This window comes from Tenrec ecaudatus, chromosome 9 (assembly GCF_050624435.1).
Source record: "Tenrec ecaudatus isolate mTenEca1 chromosome 9, mTenEca1.hap1, whole genome shotgun sequence".
NCBI lineage: Eukaryota > Metazoa > Chordata > Mammalia > Afrosoricida > Tenrecidae > Tenrec > Tenrec ecaudatus.
In genome coordinates this window covers 96,657,661-96,682,203 of record NC_134538.1, presented here as the reverse complement: position 1 = coordinate 96,682,203, position 24,543 = coordinate 96,657,661, and the positions used below count along the sequence as shown (strand labels likewise).

The window sequence follows — 24,543 nt, the reverse complement described above, 5'->3', positions numbered from 1 at the left end:
GCCAGGTAGCATTTACATTTCAGGTCATCAACTATGTATTCATTTTAAACTATGAATCAAATGCCTCAATAGCTTACCCTTCACCTACTCCTTGGTTTCTCTTTTCCTTCCTGTGTGTTACTAGCATCCATTTCAACCAAGTTCACACCCTCAACAAACTAGCCCTTGACCCAATTTTCCAAAAGGATCATATCAACAAGAAAATATGTTTATGTCATTTTCGTACTTAGAAATAGTTACATCTTCTCGTTAGCACCCTTTCTGTCAGTTTGTCAGACTGTCGGAGCTTGTTTGTTGCTCTGACTCTTTAAGTATGTCACTAGTTTTTCAAATATCAGCAGGGTGGGCCTTAGTGAACAGGCGTCAGTGGAGCTTGAAGGCTAGGACCAGACTACTAAAAGGAATAGACTGTTCACTCCAGAGTAATGAGCTACTGAAAACCCTACTGAACAGAAGCAGAACAGTGTCAGACATAGGTCCTGACGATGAGAAGACAGATGTGGTAGTTACATAACTGTTGTCAATTTGAGACTTACAAGTGAAGGTGTGGAGTTTATCTGCCAATCAGGTCACAGCGTGATGACCCCATTTGGAGGCAGGAAGGAAATAAATAGCTTGCTGGCGGCAGACACTCGCTCCCTGCGAAATGTTATGGACTGCGAGCCTGATGGAGTTACGCTGATGCAGCCAGAGCACTGGGAGCTGGAGGAGCCACATAGAAACTCCTGCCAGCACTGAGACGCTCACAATGCCACTGGATCCACAAGACTGTCCAACCACTGGTCTGTGCTCTTCCTGCATTCAGCGACATTGCATGTGTTTCATGAGTCTGAAGAGGTCTTTATAAATTGGTATTAGAAATATGGGCTAATATCAGACTTATGGACTTGATCTGGAGTGGACTGAGATGTTTTCTCAATATTCAATTGCTCTTGTACATAAAGCTCTTTCTTGCACACATGTGTCTATGAATTTGATTCTCTAGTCCACCCAGACTAACACACAGAAGTTGTCAATGATCTCATCTTGCTTGGCTCCACAATCCATGCTTATGGAAACAGTAGCCAAGAGATCAAATGACATGTTGCAATGGGTAAATCTGCTGCACAAACTTCTTTAGAGTGTTGAAAAGCAGATAGGTTGTAAGAACTAAGGTGCAGCTAACCCAAGCCATGGTATTTTAAATCACCACATATGCATGTGAAAGTTGGATATTGCATTAGAAACAATGAAAAAGAATCACTACATTTGAATTGTGGAGCTGGTGAAGGACATTAAAAGTACCATGGATTACCAGCAGGACAAACAAATCTATCTTGGAAGAAGCATGGCCAGAGTGCTCCTGAGAGACAAGGATGGACAGACTTTCATCTTACATACTTTGGACATGCCAGGAAATCAGTCTCTGGAGAAGGACATTATGCTTGGGAAAGTGGAGATGCGTGAAAGGAGGAAGGGGCCCTCAAGGCACAGAGGTGGGAGCAATGGTCTCAGCGGCGAGGAGAGCAGACCTGGGCAGTGTTTTGCTGTACTGAACCAAGTGGCTGTGAGTCACAGCTGACTTGATGACACTGAGCAACAACAACTTTAGTGTACAGTATACCCGCTGCTGGGGGGTGGATTCCAATCCTAAGTGATCCTCTGGGACAGAATAGAATAACTTCCAAGGTTGACATCCTTAAGGAAGAGGACTGGGACCTCTTCCTCTCAATGACTGCCTGGTGAGTTTCAAAACCAACCTTGTGATCAAGAGCTGGATGTTTTAACCACTGCTCCACTAGGATTCCTAGTTCACAATCTTTTACAAAATTTAACATTGTCAAAACGTCCATGTGATTCTGACCTGTACTTATCTCTCTGAGTTTATCTTGTATTTTGTTCCATTTTAGCTTTGGGTTTTGAGTTAGGCTAGGTTGGCGGATCATAAGCCATCTGCCGTAGGAGAAAGACGAGGTTCTATGTTCCTGTACAGATGTACACTCTCAAAACCCCACAGACAGACACAATGAGTCAGCGTTTGCGCGATGACAGTGCTTTGTGCTGTCTATTGGACAAGCAGGGCTGGTGTCAACAAGGAGGTCCTCGAGGAGATGGACTGATGCTGTAGATGATGCAGGGAACTCACATGCAGCAACTATGGTGATAGTGACACGTGATGGGAACTGCTTCATTTGTTCTACTCTCCACAGGGTCCCCATGAGACAGAACTGAGGCAATACCGCCTAACAACAGCATCAGCAGAATCAAAACTGGAACAAGTACTGGGCAACACTGACTACAGAAAATTAGTTAAGGAAGTTTGATAGCAAAGATACTGAAAAAAATCAAGATTTTGTAAATTCTAAGTATTTAATAATATAGGATCCCAACTCTATAATGTAAAAATTAGGACTAGGAGAAATACACATATTGATAATTATAATAAATAACATTACATGATTTGTTTTAGTAACTGATAGAAAAAGTAGAAAAAACATTCTTCAGAGTATATGCAAAACATTAGCCAAAGTTGATCAAAGTTTCAAGACATCGCAAAGGATATTTATTCTCTGACCACAGTAGACTTAAGCTACGCAACAACAACACAATAGAGAGAAATTCCTTGTATGCTTGAAAATTAACAATATACTTCTAAAGGATCTTTGAGAAAGAAGGAATCAAAACGGAGATCAAAATGTAATTTGTGGATAATGTTACATATAGAAACATCCTTAAGGCACAAGGATTCTATAGTTGTAGATGCGAAAGCTAAGGGGAAAAATCAAGTATGATCTAAGTTTACATCTGAAGAAATTGCAAAAGCAAAAGAATAAAAAAGTAAATCAAAGGAAAACAGATAGAAGGAAATAATAAGAATTAAAAGGCAGCAACAATGAATCAGAAAAGAAATATGGCAAATGATCAAGGGTAAGGTTGCTTAGAGAAGAGGTATACTCTAGCCCAGGTGGCGATGAAGCATGGTAGTAGGGCAGGAGGAAAGTCAAGGGAGATGGAGGAAAGAGCTAGGAGTCAAAGGGCATTCATGGAGGTCTAGACAAAGACATGTACATGCAAATATATATAGGAGGATGGGGAAATAGATCTATGTGTCTATATTTATAGGTCAAGTATTAAGGTGGCGGAAGGACCTTGGGCCTCTACTCAAACACTCCCTCAATGCATGAATACCTTCTTTTATTAAATTGGAACTCTATGATGCTCACTCTCCCGACACAACGGCTGGAGCCAAAGTGTGTGAACAAGTAAATGTGGTGAAGAAAGCTGATGGTGCCCGGCTATCAAAAGAGACAGTGACTGGGGTCTTAAAGGCTTGAAGATAAACAAGCGGCCATCTAGCTCAGAAGCAACAAAGTCCACATGGAAGAACACACCAGCCTAGTGAGCGAGTGGTCCCAAAGGGATCAGTTACCAGGCATCAAAGAACAAAAAATCATATCATTGACTGCACACCTCCATGATAGGATCGCTGAAGACAAATGGGTGCATAAGCAAATGTGGTGAAGAAAGCTGATGGTGCCCGGCTATCAAAAGAGATAGTGTCTGGGGTCTTAAAGGCTTGAAGGTGAACAAGCGGCAATCTAGCTCAGAAGCAAATAAGCCCACATGGAAGAAGCACACCGGCCAGTGCGATCACGAGGTGCCCAAGGGACCAGGTATAAGGCATCATGCAAAAAAAAAAAAGATATAAGTGTGTGTATGTATGTGTATATATGTGTATATGTATATATGTATGTGTATATATGTATATATATATCATATTAAATGAAGGGGGAAGTGCAGAGTGGAGACCCAAGGCCCAAGTGTCGACCAATGGAGATCCCCTCAGAGAGGGGTTTAGGAGAGGAGATGGATTAATTAGGGTGTGAGGTAGTATCGATGAAGAACACAGCTTTCCCCCAGATCCTGGATGCTTCCTCCCCCCAACTACCATGATCCGAATTCTACCTTGCAGGGCTGGATAGGACAGAGGCTGTACACTGGTGCATATGAGGGTTGGAGGTACAGGGAATCCAGGGTGGATGATACCTTCAGGACCAAGGGTGTGAGGGACGATGCTGGGAGAGTGGAGGGTGAGTGGGTTGGAAATGGGGAACTGATTACAAGGATCCACATGTGACCTCTTCCCTGGGAGAGGGACAGCAGAGAAGGGGGGAAGGGAGACTCCGGATAGGGCAAGATATGACAAAACAACGATGTATAAATTACCAAGGGCATATGAGGGAGGGGGGAATGGGGAGGGAGGAGGGGAAAAAAAAGAGGACCTGATGCAAGGGGCTTAAGTGGAGAGCAAATGCCTTGAGAATGATTGGGGCAGGGAATGTATGGATGTGCTTTATACAATTGATGTATGTATATGTATGGATTGTGGTAAGAGTTGTATGAGTCCCTAATAAAATGTAAAAGAAGAAAAGAGAAAAAAAATGATTAGGGCAAAGACTGTACAGATGTGCTTTATACAATTGATGTATGTATATATATGAACTGTGAAAAGAATTGTATGAGCCCCAATAAATTGTTAAAATTAAAAAAAAAAAAAAAAGAAAAGAAATATGGCACCCAAAAAACAGTTGATTTTTCAAAGGCACAAAATTGACAAATTTGAGACAAGACCAGTGAAGTAACATTAGACACATATGCAAATACTAATTAGAAATTAAAGTAGACCTTCTCATAAATTCTAGAAATATTAAAATAAGAAGATATTGTAATGAATCTTATGATACTTATCAAACTAATTTGATAACTAAATGAAGCAAACAAGCCTAGATGAACACAACTTTTATATGTATAAGATAGACAAAGTAGATAGTCCTAAATCTACTCAATCCATATTGAAATAATTCCACACAATGTTTGACTACAATATTGCCAATTTATTCAAACATTGGATAAAAAGATTTGTGGTAATTTGACCTAAAGTAGTCAATTGAGTCTATAGTCAACATAAATCTAATACCAACCCCTGGCCTGAGGGTAATACTATAGGCCAACCTTTCTCATGTATACAGATGAAAAGAATGAATAAAAATATATCTTCATAAACTCAATTCAGCAATACATCAAACATTTAATTTTTAGACTCTAATACTTCAGGACCAGCTAAAGATTACTATAACAATGAAAATTTGGCTTTAATATTTTAAAATAATTAAGTGAAGTGAATTGGAATTCTTTAACATACATTATTAGTTAAGATCATGGTACATAAGACTAAAGTTGTAGAAAGCTCACTTTTGCTGATCAAAAATTTTGAATGATTCACAAAGTGCTATTTTTCTGTCTTGTAGTTTAACGAATGGTTTTTATTTTAGTTTCTAATTGGATGTTTTCCCTTCAATTTAAGAAACAAAGTGCTACTATTCTCTGTGATTTTTTATTTCTAGATTCTATCAGAAATAGAATTAAATACTTGCTCATCTCCTGCACTTTATCCACTTATTTGTAAGGCATTGACATTCTCCAATCTCATCCTTGTGCAAAATTTGTCTATTCATCTTTATTGTCCATCTCTACCACCCATTCTTTGGTCAACAATTCAAAAAAACAAATCTATTATGAAAAATTTAAAGAAGCACAAAAGGCTAGCTGTTTAGGCAATATATAGGGGTTTTGAACTATCTCAAAGAGTATGTAGAGGCATACCTGGGAGATATTGCAGGTTTGGTTGTAGACCATCATGATAAAGAGAATATTGCAATAAAGTCAATCACATAATGTTTTGGTTTTCCAGAGTATTTAAAAGTTATGATTACATTATACTACTAGAGTGTAATCTATTATCCATTTAGTGTGTAAAAGTGTTGTTTGAAGTATTGTGAAAAATACCAAAATGTGACACAGAGACACACAGCAAACCCATGCTGTTGGGGGAAGAAGTACAGATAGACTTTCTCTGTATAGAATTGCCACAGACCTTCAATTTGTAAAGAGCTCGATATCTGTGAAACACAATAAAGTGAAAAAAAATATAATGAGGCATGCCTCTATGTGTTGCTTGCTTCTAAGGAAATACAATCTTTGTGAGGCCGAAGAACAGAGTGTTTGATAGCAGGGCCAGTATTAGATAAACTTGAATTTGTGTAGATGCTTGTCTTTTACCTGCTTTTCTTCTTTGTATCCTTTAAACTTTGTATGCATCAATTTTTTATTTTTATATAGATTATAATAATAGAACATATCTGATAAGATTAGTTTGATTATATTTTACTATTGGCATAATTACTGAAAGAGAAGTATCTAGAGATGAGTTATCACATTTGTCTCAGGTTAAGAGTATATTTTGACATTTTAGTCACTCTGTAATGAAAGAAAATAACCCTTGAAATTGAGATAGAGTTGTATAAAGTTATGAATCCTAACCTCAGTGTAATCTGCTTTAAACAAAGAAACTTTTTAAAAGACTGAAGATATATGATTTCCAAAGGACTTACATTACTACCAAAGAGAAGAATAATAGAACAGATCCAGAAGTACATAATGATAACCTAAATTATCTTTCTCTAGAAATCTATTTCAATACTATCCCTTAACGCCATTTACTGAGACTATGACTCTAATATCCCTTGGAAATGACCCTTCTCTTTAAACTATCCAAGGATAACCTTGAGAACCTCTTATCTCTGTCCCATGTTCATTTTTCTTACATCCTCTCCTAAGGGTTGAGTAGGATCAATAACACAGTGTCACTTTCTAATAAGATGGATGCAAATCAAAGAGAAGGGGAAGGGTGACTTCAGTATGGAATTGGCTATTCTGTTACTTGTAACAGACTTTTACAATTCAAGATCCATCAATACCAATTCACAGGTAAAGCGGTATCAAAGGATTTGTCTGCAATGTCAAGTAGAGCTTGCTTGACTGTTTCTCGATGGTCTATAAGCACGACTGAAGCCTAAATAACGGGATGTAAAATCTCCAGTTTGTCTGCATAAATAAGGCCATGCAACAAAGCTTAAAGAGAAAATGTGAATGTTGAACGAGCCAACCCTAGGAACTAGTTATTATGCCATGACACCAAAGGATTTTTAATTACCACTGCAAATGTTCCTGCCCATTAATGATAATTGCCAATAATTTTCAGACCCTGCCAGCTGTAGAACAGCTTTGCAGGCATATAAATTCAATAAATATGGTATGAGTAGAACTAATAAGTGGTAAGGTCGGGACCTAAAACCTCAGAGAAAAATAAAGCAAATGCGAGCTGGGTTTTTATGGTGTCCTTAATTGACATGATATGTCTGCCACACACTCTCCACTCAAAAGCTGTCTCACCCCCGCCCAAGGAATGTTATATGGCACAGCAATTACAGACCTTCCACAGCATTGTGACTTAAGTGGCTTGGGGAATGTATCACCTCTGGGAGGCTCTAGTTGCTTGAGCCTAAACTGGAAAGAGAGGTTCCTTAGAGTATAGAGGGGTACACACACACATAGTCTGGGGCCACACTCTAAGAAGGAAAAATACAAAATCAGAATATGAACTTAGGTATAAAGTACATTTCTATATAAATAAGGAAATAAACACAAGTTATAGTACCTTAATGAATAAGAAATTCTTATGTGACCACAGCACAATATACTAGGGCCCTTCCCCATGACCCATTAAGGATCTTAGGAAGAGATTGTGTCGTGAGGGTCTGTACTCTGTTTACAATAGACCCTATCTAATTAGTTGGAAAACTTGAGCATGTTATTTACTTCATAGATCCAAAGGTTTGAAAATACAGATACAAATGCATTTATAAATTATCCTGGGCATTCCCTGTAAGTGCTCAAAAAAATAGCACTTATAAATAATGATAGAATTTACATTCTTGTTATCTCACACTTGCCCTACTTTTAAATGCACACATGCTGAAACAAGTCAGCAAACAAAAAGTAAACTGTTGTCTAGTAAGTACAGATGATAATATATTGAAAGAAAAATAAAATTTGTCTTACATTAATTTGTAATCAAGCGAACAGGCATAGCCCACTGAGTAAACATTGTCAGAGTCATCTTTGATTTTGCAACCATTTTTCTTTATATCTTTAAACAAATATTTTTGGTCAACCTACATGACAACAGGTTGTACTTCATATTTTGAATGCTCACCTTTCTTCTATTTTATTAGTGATTTAGTTGCTTTTGTTGAAAATTATTGTTTATTGCTTTTGTTGAAAACGACTTTGTTTTAGTAGAAGATTGATCTACTACCTCAGGGCAATAGTCTCAGAGGTTCTCCCAACTCTAAGACTCCAGAAGGTCTAGAGTCAATGAGGATTTGAAATTCTGTTCTGTACTTTTATCCCTTTTCAGGACATTTTAGCAAAACTATTGGTCAAAATGTTCAGTAAGGGTCGTAACTCCATGCACTTCATCTAGTTTCACGCAAAGGAGAGATATTCATGCAAGCAAGCAGCCATCGATAACGTTGTTTTTCCTCTTCTTCTTCACTGACCCTCCTGTTTGCCGGTCATGATGCCCTTTTCCCGGTATCAATCTCTGCTGATGATGTGCCCAGAGCACATGAACAAAACACAAAAGAGGAAGACTGACAAGGAGATACATGTAACACATGCTTACAACAATTGTACAGCTGGCACATGACAGGACCATATCTCCTCTTGTTTTGCACATGGCAACTATGAGTAGGAGCCAACTGGATGACACATAACAATAATAATAAAATTTCTAACTCTCTCTCTCCCTCTCTAAGCATTAACTGTAATGACTTGAATAGCAGATTGTAAAGTTTTAAGATCCAAGGCATGATGTAACAGATGAGGATGTAGAATAGAAGCACTACATGCAGGATTAAGCTAATGAATTAAAATGTCCCATAAAAGCATGATTCTAAACTTCAAAACCAAGAACCATCTCATGAGGTCTTCTGTTGTCCATGAGCAGCCTCTGTAATACTCAATTAAAAATCATGTTGAAAATATGTATGTCACACAACTGTTTCCACTTCTATTTGTCATAAATGTACAACTTAATGACATTATTAATCATCCACGAAACCCTAAACTGAATTTCAGTATTCTATATAAACTACATTCCATTCCTGGTAACCACAATTAAAATTTGGTACCTTTGAATTTGCCTGTCCTTGTGTTTTTCTATATGTAAAGTCATACAATGTTTTCCTTTGTTATTGGCTTATTCACTTAGCATAATGTTTTATGGTTTAATATCTAAGTGCCATCCACACTGTATCATAACTAAGACTTCATTTCTCTTGCTGACTACATAGTATTCCATTGTACCTATGTGCAACTTTTGTGCCTCCTTTCCTATGCTTATAGGCTTTTGTTGCATAATGCTTCCATGAACATTGGTCTACATGTATCTGATTGAGACGATCATCTCAATTATCTCGGGAATTTACTGAGGTGTGTAATTGGTAGCTGTCAACAACATGTCTGACAGTTTACCTTACTTCGGTGGCTTTGTGTGCTGTCATGATGTTAGAATTTATGCCACCAGTATTTTAAACACAAGTGGGGTCACCAATGTGGGCAGGTTACAGTGGCACTTCCAGACTAAGAAAAATAAGCTGTCCAATTCTAAGGATTGGCCAATGAAAAACTTATAAATAGTATTGGATATTATCACATATGGTGACAGGAGATAAATCTCTAAGATTGGAAGGCACTCAAAATACAACTGGGGAAGATATGCCTCATCAATAATGACCTGGATGGAGTAAAGTTTCCAGAATCTTCATCTGTTGACAGAGCATCACTCGAAAGGAAAAGAAACTGTTGGAAATACCTATTAATAATCAGAGAGTGGTATACAAAAAGCATGGATCTAGAAAAACTGTAAATAATTAAAAATGAGATGGAATACATTGAGATCAATAACCCAGGCATTAGTGAGCTACAAGGGACTGCTAGTTGTAATTTTCCGTTAGACAACCATAAGATATACTGTGCTGGGAATGACCCATTCTAGAGGAATGGCATCATGTTCATCGTCGAAAAGAAAAAAAATACATAAAATAACAACACCACATTTAAAAGTCTACCTTGAATTACAATGTTGTCTGCAAGAGGCATAACCTAGAATATATGCCTACAAGAAAAAAAATTAGTCAAGTAATGCTACATAGATGAAGAAATTGAAGAATTCCACCAACTTCCTATGATTGCAATTGATCAAACATGTAACAAGCTGCATTGATAATTACTGGTAATTGGAAGGTGGAAGTTAGACATGAAGATGAAGGATAAGTAGTTGGAAAATATAGGCTTGATGATAGAAAGGAAACTCAAGTTTTCCTGACAGAATTTTATAAGATCAATGAAATCGTAAATGTAAATACACCAGATGGAAAACACAGAAATCCAATTGTCTGCACTTGTGGCGATGAAGATGCTCAAAACAGCGCCGAGGTCGGCGGTGCAACAGAGCATCAATGATCCTAAGTACGCTCAGGGCGGCGAAGAGGAAAGTCGAAACAAGCCCATGAGAACTACAACTCTGAATACACCTTTTTGAATTTTGAGAAAATCTCAAGAATTGATTTTACACATAGAACGCTAAAACCGTCAAGCTGCAGTGAAAGTGCAAGCATTAGAGAAAAACCAGGTATCAGACGCCGACAGGTGACGCAGTTGAACTGTTTCAGCGCGCGGATAAAGCACTGGAGGGACTCGCTGGTCTATGCTAAGACATTTGGAAGACAGCTTCCTGGCCAACTTCCTGGAAGAGATCCATACTTTTGCCCATTCCAAAGAAAAGTGACCTACAGCATATGCAAGTTATCAAACCATGCAACTAATGTCACACACAAGTCAATTTTTCTGGAGATAAATTAAAAAATGGATGCAGCAGTACATTGACAGGGCGCCACCAGAAACTCAAAGCAGACTTTGAAGAGGGCATTGAATGGGAGAATTCCAGGATCCTTCATTGTGCTCTTGGACAAGGCACCCAGAGCCCCGAGGATGTTTTCCAACAAAGCAAGGCAAGGCGGAGGGGTTTAATCAGGAAAGACTTTCATCAGGCTTCCATCCTGTCACCACAATTAATTAATCTGCATGCTGAGTAAACAGTCAGAGAAGTTGAACGATGTAAAAAAGAAAGTTCCGGACACCGGAGGAGATGGGTCAGTCAGGGTGCAAGGTAGTACCGATAAAGAACACAGCTTTCCCCCAGATCCTGGATGCTTCCTCCCCCCAACTACCATGATCCGAATTCTACCTTGCAGGACTGGATAGGGCAGAGGTTGTACACAGGTGCATGTGGGGGCTGGAGGCACAGGGAATCCAGGGTGGACGATACCTTCAGGACCAAGGGTGTGAGGGGCGATGCTGGGAGAGTGGGTTGGAAAGGGGGAACTGATTACAAGGATCCACATGTGACCTCCTCCATGGGAGATGGACGGCAGAGAAGGGGGGGAAGGGAGACTCCGGATAGGGCAAGATATGACAAAATAACAATGTATAAATTACCAAGGGCACATGAGGGAGGGGGGAGCAGGGAGGGAGGGGAAAAAAAGAGGACCTGATGCAAAGGGCTTAAGTGGAGAGCAAATGCTTTGAGAATGATTGGGGCAAGGAATGTGCGGATGTGCTTTATACAATTGATGTATGTATATGTACGGTTCGTGATAAGAGTTGTATGAGCCCCTAATAAAATGTAATAAAAGAAAAAAAAGAAAATGATGAGGGCAAAGAATGTACAGTTGTGCTTTATACAATTGATGTATGTATATGTATGGATTGTGATAAAAGGTTGTATGAGCCCCTAATAAAATGTTTTAAAAAATCTCAAAAAAATAAAAGCTGCTCACTAGGTAATTAACACCTCTAAAATATTTGTCATCATTTAAAAACAGAATGTGTATGTATATAATAGGTATATATACATGTGCATATATATGAAAGCTTCAAAACATTTGTAGAGAAATTGAAATAAATGGTAATATAATTTTCCTTTAAAAAGAAAGTTCATTCAGCATTAGAGAAGAATTTATTAACAGGCTTTGATAGCAAACTCTTGCTTGCTGAAAGCCAAGAGGCCTTGACCTCTTGTTAATCACTATCAAGAAGGGATTGCAGCTTACTATAAGAAAACTAAAATCCTCACAAAGGATATTCAACTAGAAAGACCAGAGAAAACTGAGAAAACTGATACACTTGAACTACGGTACCAGCCAAGAATATTGAACGTATCATGGACTGCCAGAACAGAGAAGTCTGGCTTGGAAGAAGTGCAGCTAAATGCTCCGCAGAAATGAGAATAAAAAATAAGATATTTTCAGGGGAGGCCGGTCACTGTAAAAGGATTCTGCTACGCGAAGTCCAAGGTGAATAAAATGTGGAAGCTCCTGGAGAAGATGGATCCATACAATGGCTCCAACAATGCGCTCAAGCAGAAAACCACCGGTGTGGGAGGCGCAGTACGGGCTATGTTTTATTCACTGTGAGTCAGAACTTACTCTATAGCACCTATCCAAACAGAAGAGTCAGAACAGTATTAACAACCTCTCTTTTCCATCAAAACCTTTGTTTTGAAATAGGAAAAGTTTAATAAAGATTTATTAGATTAGTACCAAATAAGTAGTGGAATAAGCATTCTTTTCTTGAAAAGAAGTAACATTCTTCTGGGGTGCAGAGTTGAAATTCTAATCAATGCTAATGATTAATTAACTCTTTTTTGGTTAAAAACAAATCTAATACAGAATCTTAGGAAATTGAGAGTCATCTATAATTATCGTGATTCTTTCAGTAAGTCCCTTTTATTTATTTAACAATTTTGTGTAAAGTAACCTTAAAAAAAATCTGAAAGTAACGGCTCATCTGCTCTGTTAAAAGTCCCCAAGTCACTTATTAAATGAAAGCATATTAATTAGGAAGAAACATGTACAATTTGAAAATTAAGGAGATTTCACAGATGGCTGCGTTCAAACACTTTGTAGTGCGCACACAGAGAGCAGCAAGCGGAATCCCTATCTCCAAGGAATGCTTGCAAACACACTGGGGAAGGAAAGGCTGGTTTCCTGAGTCTGGAGCGGGGCTTTTCCTACTCTGGACACGCAATCTGCGTTTTATGAAACAAACCATGAAAGTCTTGTGCTCATCAGCTTCACACAACTTCAGCATAATCAAACAAGGGAAATACAATAAATCAAACAAATAGCAAACATGTTTAAGGTACAACTAGGAATTAAGGGCCTGTCTGCATAGAATCATAACTTTATGGTGGCAGGCGAAAAATCGTAGTTCTTAAAATAATGAACTTAATGGAGGAAAGAGGGAGCACAGCACTGGGAGCACCTACTCTAACCCTTTTTATGCACGAAGGTTTGAAGTTGTTAAATTCAACTGAATTATCTGATATCGATAGTGAGTGTGCCATTTATTATTATAGATGGTGGAAGTGGATAGATTTTTCCCAATGTACTGAATTTTTTTTTCTCTTTTCTTCTTTTACATTTTATTAGGGACTCATACAACTCTTACCACAATCCATACATATACATACATCAATTGTATAAAGCACATCCATACATTCCCTGCCCCAATCATTCTCAAGGCATTTGCTCTCCACTTAAGCCCCTTGCATCAGGTCCTTTTTTTTTTCCCCCCCTCCCTCCCTTTTCCCCCCTCCTTCATATGCCCTTGGTAATTTATACCTCGTTATAGATTTTTCCCAATGTACTGAATTTTATACTTAATCAAACCCAAAAAAATCCGTTTCAAAGAAGTGGTCTAGAAGAGTATTCTTAGATGAATGTGCTCTTGGCTACATCTATAATCCTGCCATAGGCATTTTGTCTCTAGAGCCACATTTTCGCCAGCACAAGCCATTTATTGCCTCATATTTCTATTTTCCTAGCTAATACCCATTGCGCCATTATCTATATAGAGGGTCTTCACTCAAGAAATTCCCGACAGGGAATGTGGAAGAGAAAAGTAAAATATTAATTGATTTAGGTATATTTCAAATAATTAATTCTACAGATAATATACATGAGAAACTTACCTCATTAGAGGAGATGGAATACCTCTATTAGCTTCAATCTATAGAAAATGTTTCCTAGTGTAACTGACATGCAACCATTGAAAGATTTTAGGGAAATAACAAAATTTACACCACTAGATTAAGGATTTCTTGGGGAGGGTAGTAGAAAATAAACCCTGTTTTAGCAGTACAGAAAATAAGATGCTTGATTTGTATGTCTTCGAAATTAGAATATTATAAGGGGAGAAATTTCCTAATTTATGAATGATGAACTACGATAAAACTCGAAGGACTATTTTGGAACTAGAGAAAGCTCAATTCATGTTATTTTGGGGTGGTATTTTCTCTGATTTTATATAAATTATTGGTTATAAAAATTAATATATTTCCCTTGCATGAGTATAAATTCTTGATTTATAACAAGCAAACTAAGGAATAAAAAGGCTCATGAAAAAAATCTTATAAAATTTCAATCAATAGTCATGATATTCTGATGTAGCAGAAATTCTAAATGGACCATAACAAATCGCTAATGATCTTGCACTAGAAACACAGTGCTTATAAAAGTCTTCCTTATGGCTCCAGTCCACAAAAGAGAAATAAACATTATATCCTTCTATACATCGAATAGGTACACCTATCCCTAAACAGTTCATCCTGGACGTCCAGAGCTTTGTTCCCTCACTGGACCCATTTATGAGTCATTTCCTTCCCCAAGGACAGCTATGAAGAATTTGGAACTAGAAATTGTATTGCATTTGTTAGGGGTGTAGTGGGCAGGGGGGTGGGCAGTAATGGTTATGCTTTGGGCTGCTAACAGAAGGCCAACAGTTTGAACTCACCAGCTGCTCCAAGGAGAAAGATGAGGCTCTCGGCTCCCATGAAAGAGGTACAGCCGCAGAAACCCACAGGGGAAATGAGTCTGTCTTTCAAGGTCACTATGAGTCAGAAGCATCTCCTTTTGTTGAGTTTTTTGTGTGCGTGTATATATGTGTAAATGCATGCACTTATGTAGACATTTGTGCATTACACAGGTAAGGAACATAATTTGCAATGTGTTACTTCTATGCCATAGAGAGTGGAGAGTCATTACCGACCACTGATACATTGTCACGGATTAAAGAAAGGCTGACAGTTCAAGGGCCTGTCACTATGGCGTGGAAGAGAGAGATGGATGATTTACACATTCAGCAGGAGATAAATTGAGTGGAGCTTCTTTGCATAAGACAGTGTTTTATTGAGAACTGTGTTAAGCAGCTAAATAAACTGATAAAAAAATCCAACCCAATCTTAATGGTAGATCATAGGTAGATATGTAGTTCTATCTTAGGTGCTATATAGCCCTGCTGGAAATAAACTGAAAACTTTACCTAAAGACATAACAACGAAGGTGCACATCTCCAGAGTTCTTATGAGGTTAACCAAATGAAACAGGGAGAGGCCAGAAGCTGACATGACATCATGGACTACAAGGTTAATTTAGCTAATCAGAGGACTGGAATATGTCATCATTGTTGGTATAAATCTATTAACAGGGATTCAAGCCCATATTTTGAAAACATCTTCAGAATGCTATGAACTAAGAAAACTGTATGCCAATCGAAATCACACTACCTCAAAATATGTCTTTGTCTTTACTGCTATGGCATTATATGGATGTATTTTACTGAATGTGCATGTTTTCTTGAGAAACTGGCAGCCAGGACAGGAACTGCTCTGATAAGGTGAGAGTCTCGTGACTTGTGTAAGGGAACGCTATTTCCTATACGATTTACCACATGGTTCAGCGTGCTTGCTGATGTTTCAAGTTTGTAGAGAAGTTTTCGGTAGTTCTGGAGGGTAGGAACAGACAATGAAGAGCTCTCCTGTCACTTTGTGGAACACCTGAAGGCAACAGTGAGCATTAATAGATCTTCAAGGGGAAACAGTAACGCTGGAAAATAGCAATTGCTTTGAGTGGCCTTTCCAGCGCTCCCAGCACTAGTAAATCCTTCTTCAAAGGCAGACATATGCCTCATGGCTGGCTCCTTCATAGCCCCGGGTTGTACCCCTAAGCTCTGCCTGGATTTATTTGTCAAACATTACAAACGCCTGAGATAGAACGCTTTACTTTTTAGTTCCAGACATAATTCAGCTCTATAAAATGTTTATTAGTAATAATCAAATACTTCATTACTTAACCAGTAGGAACACCAGCTAAATGACTTTAGAGAAATGAATATGTTGAAGTTTACAAGGTATTCTTGCTGAGAAACATCTGATTGAGCTGGCCCTGTGTTCATTTATTACTCATTGTAACTTGTAATTTGCAGTTTGTTGAATTGAGAAATTCATTTACAGTTTCACCCACCCTTTTAAACAATAGTCATATGAAATCTTTTTGTTTTGTTTTTCTTTTTGAAATTGGGATACTTTATAGACAACGGAGTTGTAACACATACAGCAGCTAATATTTTTAAAACATGTACAGAATATTCAATTAAATATATATTTTGAGTTGTCATGAAAACTTGCCAAGGCAACTAAGCAAAACATACACATTTCTTATGTACTATATGTGAGAATTGACCTGGAAATTTCCTTTTTAAAAGTTCTTTAACTATTCAGCAGATTCCTACAGGAACAGGGGTATACTGATATTCCGATGAGCGATACCGAGAAAGGAACCCCCTTCTTTCCTGTGCTTAGTCCATTCTTTTTTCATTCGCATTTCAAAATAAGATGATGCCAACTTTGACGAAGAATGTTATGCAGCACAATTTTGAACTCGACTTTCATAAACGTATTCTTCTTTAAGCTTAGGAATAATTCCTGAAATTGTGATGGACTTGATCTAGCTTTGAAGACGTTCTCCCTTCAGGGCGGTGGACTTTTCTAATTAGAAAATCACTGCTCTTCCTTCTCTTTCAGGCTCGTCCTGGGGGAGAACATTACAATCTTCATAAGGGCTTTTTAAAATCAAAACCAGTGAGCAGTTTCTGATGTTTTTTCTTTTTTTTCTTTACATATTATGTGTCTTCTCGTTCTTTGACATCAGAGAATAGTTATATAAATGATGTTACTTAATATTTACAATTTTAAATTTTTGGCTGAATTGATAGCTAGTCTGTAAATCATACCTTCCCATCTCTTATTAACATTGTCTCATTGGATCATGTTCTAGTCTAAAGTCATGTTAATGCATTTACCCTCTAGTTACAGTTCACTTATTTTCTCATTTTAAGGCATTCTATAAGCATCCATGTGATAATGGAAAGCTGTCTTTCTTATCCATGGAACACAAACCTCCTTGTATTATTTTTAACTTTGCATTGAATTTTAATTTGATTTAATAGTGCCACATATCCATTTTGGCAACAGTTAAATTGCTTTAAAAACAGAGAGGTAGTATAGTCATCAGAGGGCACGGACGGTGGAGTTGGGTGGAGGACGGCACAAGGGGAAATATGTACCCTGGTTGTAGTGGGAGAAGACTCATCAATGTTTTCTCTCAAAATTTACTTCTCTTTTATCCTGTCATGAATATTTCTAAAGTGCCATATTTAGCAATTCTCTTGACTAAGTGGCAATGGAAAATAACTTTAATTAACTTGAGCAAAGGAAAATTATAATAAATTGTTTTGTTGTAAATAATTTAAAGATAAAATTATGTTATGCGTTGCAAACTCCTGCTTTTTATTTTATAACCCTTTTATATAAAATCAGAACAATATTCTGGGGAAAAGCCCTTAAAATTAAATAATCCAAATCCGCAGGCACATGGAAGCGCACATTTTGTCTGATTCTGCTCCAGTATGGCTCAGCATCAAACGGTCTTTACTTAAAATTCAGCTCATGATTAATTTTTTGCCTTAGTTTTGACTTTTAAAAATATCATTATAGGATCATTTATTGTTACTTTTAGCCTGGTTAAATTTACACCGAAGACGTGTGCCTCACTGGCTTCACCCCACATCGTCCTCCAGGATCATATCGGATTCAACAGATTTTTATTAAATGTACACTAGGATATAGATATATAATAAATAAATATAGCTTGGTAATAAGTCAAAAGAACAGACTTGGGCATTTAATAAAATAAATCATCTGTTTTGCTTGGGATCAACACGAATGACTTATGTTGCAGGCGGTTTATGACTAGAGGCATGTCATCCAAAACGAGGCTAACTTTAGAGTGTGAACCAAGGAAGGCTTTATTCGGCAAACTCTCTGCTCCGCAATTATGATCCAATTGTTAAAGCGGATCAAATGATCGCTATTAGGTCAGGTCAAAGTACTTGCCGGTTCAATGACTGTCTTAGACATCAGAGTGTGAAATAAAATGCTTCTCTGTTAACTGTCATTTTCCCTAATTTGATTGAAAGAAAGAAGTTGTGTTTTTTTTTTTCCTGAAACAGAATGATTACGACTTTCAGCAATTGATACTGGAGAGAAGTGAGTGGCCTCTGGAGAACTGATTTTGAGACGCCTCCAATTTTTGCGTGTCAAATGAAAATAAAACAATTGTGTTGTTTTTCTTCCATCATCCAAGTAAATGGTGCCATCCTCTTTGGCACTACAGGTGAGCACCACAGGTCAATGTAGTCCTGCTTCTGCCTTTGCATTTCTTTAGAAAATGGCGATGTCATTCCCAGGTGCACTTCTCCTTCAGGCAAGAAGGTTAACCCAAGCGTCGAAGAATATGAGAGGTCTGACCTTTAGAAATCAATAGTAAATGGAGTGAAGATAGCTTTTTATGTATGAAACCTACTCCAATTAGGAAAACTCTCAACCATTTGGGATGGATAAAGGGAAGCGGTAAGGTTCGGACAAAGACCATCAAGCCTGCTGTCAAGCAGGGGCTCCCGAGAGTTCGATCTGTCTGCATTCAAGCCAAATCTGTGGCCACTCCGAACTCTGTCCAATTATAAAGTGCATTTCCTTTCAGGGGGTTAGTATGAGACCCTTTTTCTAACAGATAACAAATAAAGAATTCATTTTAAATACCAAAGGCGAAGCTGAGCATTTAATGAGACTGCAGCGTCCTACAATGGAAAAAAGAAACAAGATTCTCTCAGAAATTCCTAACTATTCCATTATCTGTTCATGTAAATTATTCATGGGATAAATTGCCTAGTATAAAATCTACTGAGTAACTTTGTTCCACACGTTTCAGGATCCATTCGTCACCAACCTTGTTGAATATGACAAAGCAGAGTTAAATACTCAACCTGGTTCAGAGAGTGTGATCTATTTCTACAGTATTTTGAAAAGGTTGGCTTCCCTTCGTAATAGAATTTTATTGCAGAGGAAAATACATTACACTGAAAAAATAAATACAGTGTAATGAAAGTATGAAGTTAGTACTCAATTTGACAAAAATATTTCAGTTCTCTCTCTTTTCTCAAGCTCTTTCTGGAAACCTCAGTCTGTCTGGTGGAAACGATTGATCGAACTGGCTCCCTGCTATTCCATTTCCTGGGCTGAAGCTGTGGTATGAACTTCCACTTGTGCTCCATTACTTTAGGAAGTTGCCCCAGTATTCTGTGAGATATAAGATGGAAGCAAACATGTAAAAGCTGACCTACTTCTGTGATGAATCCAACTGGGCAAAATTAACTTTTGCAGGTTTGTCGTTCGTGTTTCTCAGAGACCCCAGGTGGCAGAGTGGAACTCCTCTGCAGGGTTTTCTGCACTGTAATCTTCATAGGAGCAGATCACAAGAGCTTTTTCCTATGGGGGCTTGCAGTCTGAACTGGAGTTTTGTTATGGAATGGCTCTGAATGGCCTTTCATTGTGTCACCGGGCTCTTGATATCTAAGCTTAGTTTATCTTTATGCTATCTCTAAAATTATTCATAATTTATTTTTCCCGTTGAAAAACTAGTCAAAAAGTACTATGTGTGAATCCTTTGATATTAACAAAAATAAAAAATATATTTTTATTAACACTCTTAACCTCACTGCTTACTTTAAATACTCGCTTTAAAAACACAAGATTAAAGGACCTCTGTCCTGGATTCCCTGTGTTTCCAGTTCCTATCTGTACTAGTGAACATCCTCTGGTCTAGATAGATTTGTAAGGTAGAATTGGGATCATGATAGTGGGGGGAAGGAAGTATTTAGGAACTAGAGGAAAGTTGTATGTTTCATCGTTGCTACATCACATCCTGACTGGCTCATCTCTTCCCCAAGACCCTTCTGTAAGGGGATGTTCAATTGCCTACCAGCGGTGAGAGTGGGGATACGGGGAGGGTGGAGAGAGGGTGGAGTGGAAAAGAGGAACCGATTACAAGGATCTACATAGAACCTCCTCCCTGAAGGATGGACAACAGAAAAGTGGGTGAAGAGAGACATCGGACAGTGCAAGATGTGATAAAATCATTTATAAATTATCAAGGATTCATGAGGGAGGGGTAGCGAGGAGGAGCAGAAAAAATGAGGAGCTGATGCCAGGGGCTTAAGTGGAGAACAAATGTTTTGATAATGATGAAGGCAATGAATGTACAAATGTGCTTTACACAATTAATGTATGTATGGATTGTGATAAGAGTTGTATTATCCCTTGATAAAATTACTTAAAAAACCAAAACACAAGTGTAGGAGAAACGCGTTGCGTTCAAGTAGTAGGGTATTTAGATTACACTTTCTTGATGGCTCTTTCATTTTCTTTGATATTCTTGATGGTATTTTCAAGGTAACAAACTTTTCATTGAAGTATCTAAGAATTGTATATGAACTCTATGTCAATAATTCTGTTTTTAAAAACTAAGTAAAGAAATCAAGAGAAAGAAAAGAAAAACATTAAAGACCATGGTAAAAATCTAGAGAGAAAAAAAAGTGTACAAACCCTGGTGGTGGATATATTGATAAATAATACCTTTACATTTTGATGTTTGTAATTTAATAAATGTTTCTATGATTTATAATTAAAAAACTAAATTTCAATGGCAAAATGAAATGGAATATTAAGTTAATAAATGCATAAGAATATGAAACAATTATCCTTTTCTAAAAAAAATAAAGAGGGGGGCTATAATTACCACTATATATTTTAAAGAATATTAGAAGGAACATAATTTGCATATCAATTCAAATGTCCATAATGTATTAGGGATTTTGTACTCTTTAAAGTTTGAGGTTAACGTAATTTCCAAAGAGTAAACTAATTCATATTCATGAATTTGTTCAAATATAATCAACAGATTTTTTGAACTTGGTATGATCAGCAGTAGGATAGGTATTAAAAAACCAACCCTACTGCTTTTTGAGTCAAATCCAACCATAAAGACCCTCTTTGGGATTCTGAGACTAAATCTTTATGGGAGCAGACAGCCTCACCTTATCTGGAGTGGTACTTAGGTTTGAACCACCTAACTCACAGAACCACTAATGGTTATAATGATCAGGAAAAAATGATCCTCTTCTTCCTCAAACAACTCACAGTCTAATAAGGAAATTGATATTAACCAAATGCTCACAGTAAAAAATATAAAAATTGCAACCATAATAAAGATGAGGGGCTTCAAAGGGTACATATAAAAAATCCATTTTTTAATTCTGGAGTTTTGTTTTTAATTTCCATAGAGCTTTTGAAGCTCCCTACTGTTATCAATGAGAGACAAGATTTTATACAGCGTACACCAAGGGGGCTTACATTGGTCCAGGGGATCAGTAGAGGCTTTCTGAAGAAAAGAGAGTAAACTCATATGAAGGATTAGTGGATGTTTTATTCAGCAAAAAAGAGGAATACTTCCCCACATAACTATACTTGCCTTTGAGATTCTTCTAGAATCTATATCCTCCAAGAAATTTTGCAAGACCAATATATAAATGTCGACATATAGCATTCTACACAAAGCTCAGTAATGATGAGTAATTGGACGCTATCTCAAAGGTCAGGAGCTCTGGTGGCTTAGTGGTTGCTCTGGGCTGCCAACTTCATGGTTCCCAGCTGAAAACCACCAGCAACTTCACTGGAGAAAGTTTCCCAGAAGGACTTCGTCTTAGAAACTCACAAGGTAGTTCTGACTTCTCGTAGAGGATCACTATGAATCAGAATTGACTCACAGCAGTGAGTTTGGTTTGGATTTTTCATCATAAAGGTCAGTAGTTTAAACACATCAATGGCTCCGTGGGAGAAATAGGTAACAGGCAGCTCCTGCACAGGCTACAGCTTTTTACAGCACTGTGGGGCAGTTTGCTCTGTGAATTAGAGTTAGACTCTTGACAATGAGCTTGAATATGTTTAATTTTTCTTTTTACTTAATTGGATTGAATGATTTAGATAACCTTTGTGATTTTTATACTCTATATGACTGAAAGGTTGGGCATTAAAATAAAACAACATTTAAGCAGAAAACAACCATATTTCTTCAAAAGGGGAGGCATAAATCATTGGAATGACTATTGTCATGAAATAACAGATAACATTTACAGTGTAGTCACTGAACATGTTAACTTACACATGGCATTTCATAAAATGGGGTCAAACAACAATGACTGTGGAGTTGACAAAGGGCCAGGCACTGTTCGATTGTGTTGTACATTAGATTCACTATGAACTGGAACCCGCGTAATGGAGCCTGAGGGTAGCAACATGAGAAATTACAATGAAGGTATGAAATCCGTTTCACTGCAGGGGTGACACTCATTGGATGGGTTTAGGGGATGAGATAAGAAAGGAGTTAAGGAAAACTCCATATCTCTAGGCTGAGTAATCTGATGAATGCAGAGGCTAGCCCCTAGCTAGCAGAGCGGTAGAGCATGTTGCCTTCGGTGGACTGTGGTGGAAGGATCGAAAGGTGTTCACTAGGCAGTTGCAAATTATGACTCAGAAGCTAGGCAGTAGCTAAAAACAGAAATGAAGGTGAATTGTTCCAGGGATGGGGTGTGGCTTTAAAGTTTACCCTATGGGGGAAAAACAAAAGACCTCTTATATGACTCCATTAATATTTCGATTAAAACTAATAGGTGAAAAATACAGGAAGTAAATTATATTCTGTGTTAGGAAGAACAGTCCAATAAGTTCTGAAATTGGAAAGGGCTTCTTTAAAAAGAAATCCCTAGGTAGCATGGAAAGAGAAGGAAATAAAAATGATTATGGAAGTCAAATGTCAAACTCATGCATCTTATAACTGGGTTTTTGAACTCATATTCCTAAATGGATAAGACAAGTAGCACAAAGGACCCACCAAAAAGAGTCAGTAGTAATATAAGTGGAGCGAAATCTCTTATCTATACTGCACTGTGACTTTTCAATTCGAATGATTATGTTCCAAGAGGATATGGACACACCATTAAAGTTAAAGAAAGGTGGGAAAATAAGGCTTTTGTGTGAGCTATCCAACTTTCAAATACTAAGGAAATTCATTATCATTCTATGAATTTTTGTTAGGTGCTGTTGAGTGGTTTCTGACTTGTAGTGGCCCTCTGGACGACAGAACGAACCACTGCCAGGTCCGGTACCATGCTCACAATTAGCCTTATGCTTGGGGCCATAGCTGCAGTCACTGCGTCATTCCGTCTTGGTGTGGGGCCTTTCTCTTGTAGCAAGAATGCCACCTCCATGGATTCCAAAGTCTTTTCTGATTGTGAGAGAAATTTTCTAGTATGCAATTAATTGGGTCTTCAAAAAAAGATATGTTGAAGTAAGCTGGCTATTGCCCCCCAAATAGTAATACTAATTGTAATTGATGCATCATAGACTATAGACTGCCCTCAAATGTCTTCTCATTTATCTTCGCAAAAACTCATGATGAGAGGCAGGGGGATTTTTAAGTTTCCCCTATCTGCTAAAATCTTTTTGTTGGTAATTTAGGAACCTGCACAGTAGGATGAGCATATTGACGGTCACCTCGTTTCCACACTTAACTGCCTCCATAGGAATTGAGTTAAGTTCTGCCACTAACAATAACTCCAATCAAGTGCCTGTAAATAGGCGGTGCCTATTACCAGCTTTCTGTAAACTACTAATTGTAAACTAAATTGTAGATGAGTTACTAATTTTAGTTTCTGTTACCTGGCGTTTCAACTATATATCCATTTTACAAATTCACCAGGTTGTTCTGGGAACTGTGGACTCCCCTTAATGTGGAATCAAAAACACTATATTGGGCTTTGATAGACTCTACAACTTCACATTGTGGATTGCTCACATGACTGGTAAGGCCTAAGGATCTACTTATTTCATCTAACTCTATTATAATTCAAAATGAGTGCAAGCATGTATCTGGATATGATAGAATTCTTTATCTATATGATATTGACATATTAAATAATAAACCAGAACAATAATAATCTGAGTCAAAAACATTGGACTGATTAGCGGATCAAAGATTAGGATGATGGTAGATGGGTGTTTCTGTGCAGAGGGAAATTGAAATAGTAGATGGTGAGGAGTTATTTCCTTTCTTTCAAATTGCAAGAGTGAGCAAATCAACAAAACGCAGCAATACTGTATTCATTTCATCGTCCACATAATTTATTCACTGCTGCAAGGAGACAAGAACCTCGAGGGGATGTCCCAAATCTATGGAACATCACCTCTTCCTATATATTCCATTTAGCTACAGCTGACAGATGTGACAAAATTGCAAGTAGCCAGGC

At 37.7% G+C, this 24,543-nt stretch overlaps 1 protein-coding gene across 1 annotated transcript in view; it reads right to left on the bottom strand.

Moving 5' to 3' along the window:
* Window positions 1-23,505, bottom strand: part of THSD7A (thrombospondin type 1 domain containing 7A) — a 301,694-nt gene extending 278,189 nt beyond the window's left edge. Inside the window, exon 1 of the mRNA XM_075557342.1 lies at window positions 23,355-23,505. Coding sequence (XP_075413457.1) covers window positions 23,355-23,505 — 151 coding nt within the window. The remainder of the gene's footprint in view (window positions 1-23,354) is intronic.
* Window positions 23,506-24,543: the final 1,038 nt, after the last annotated feature.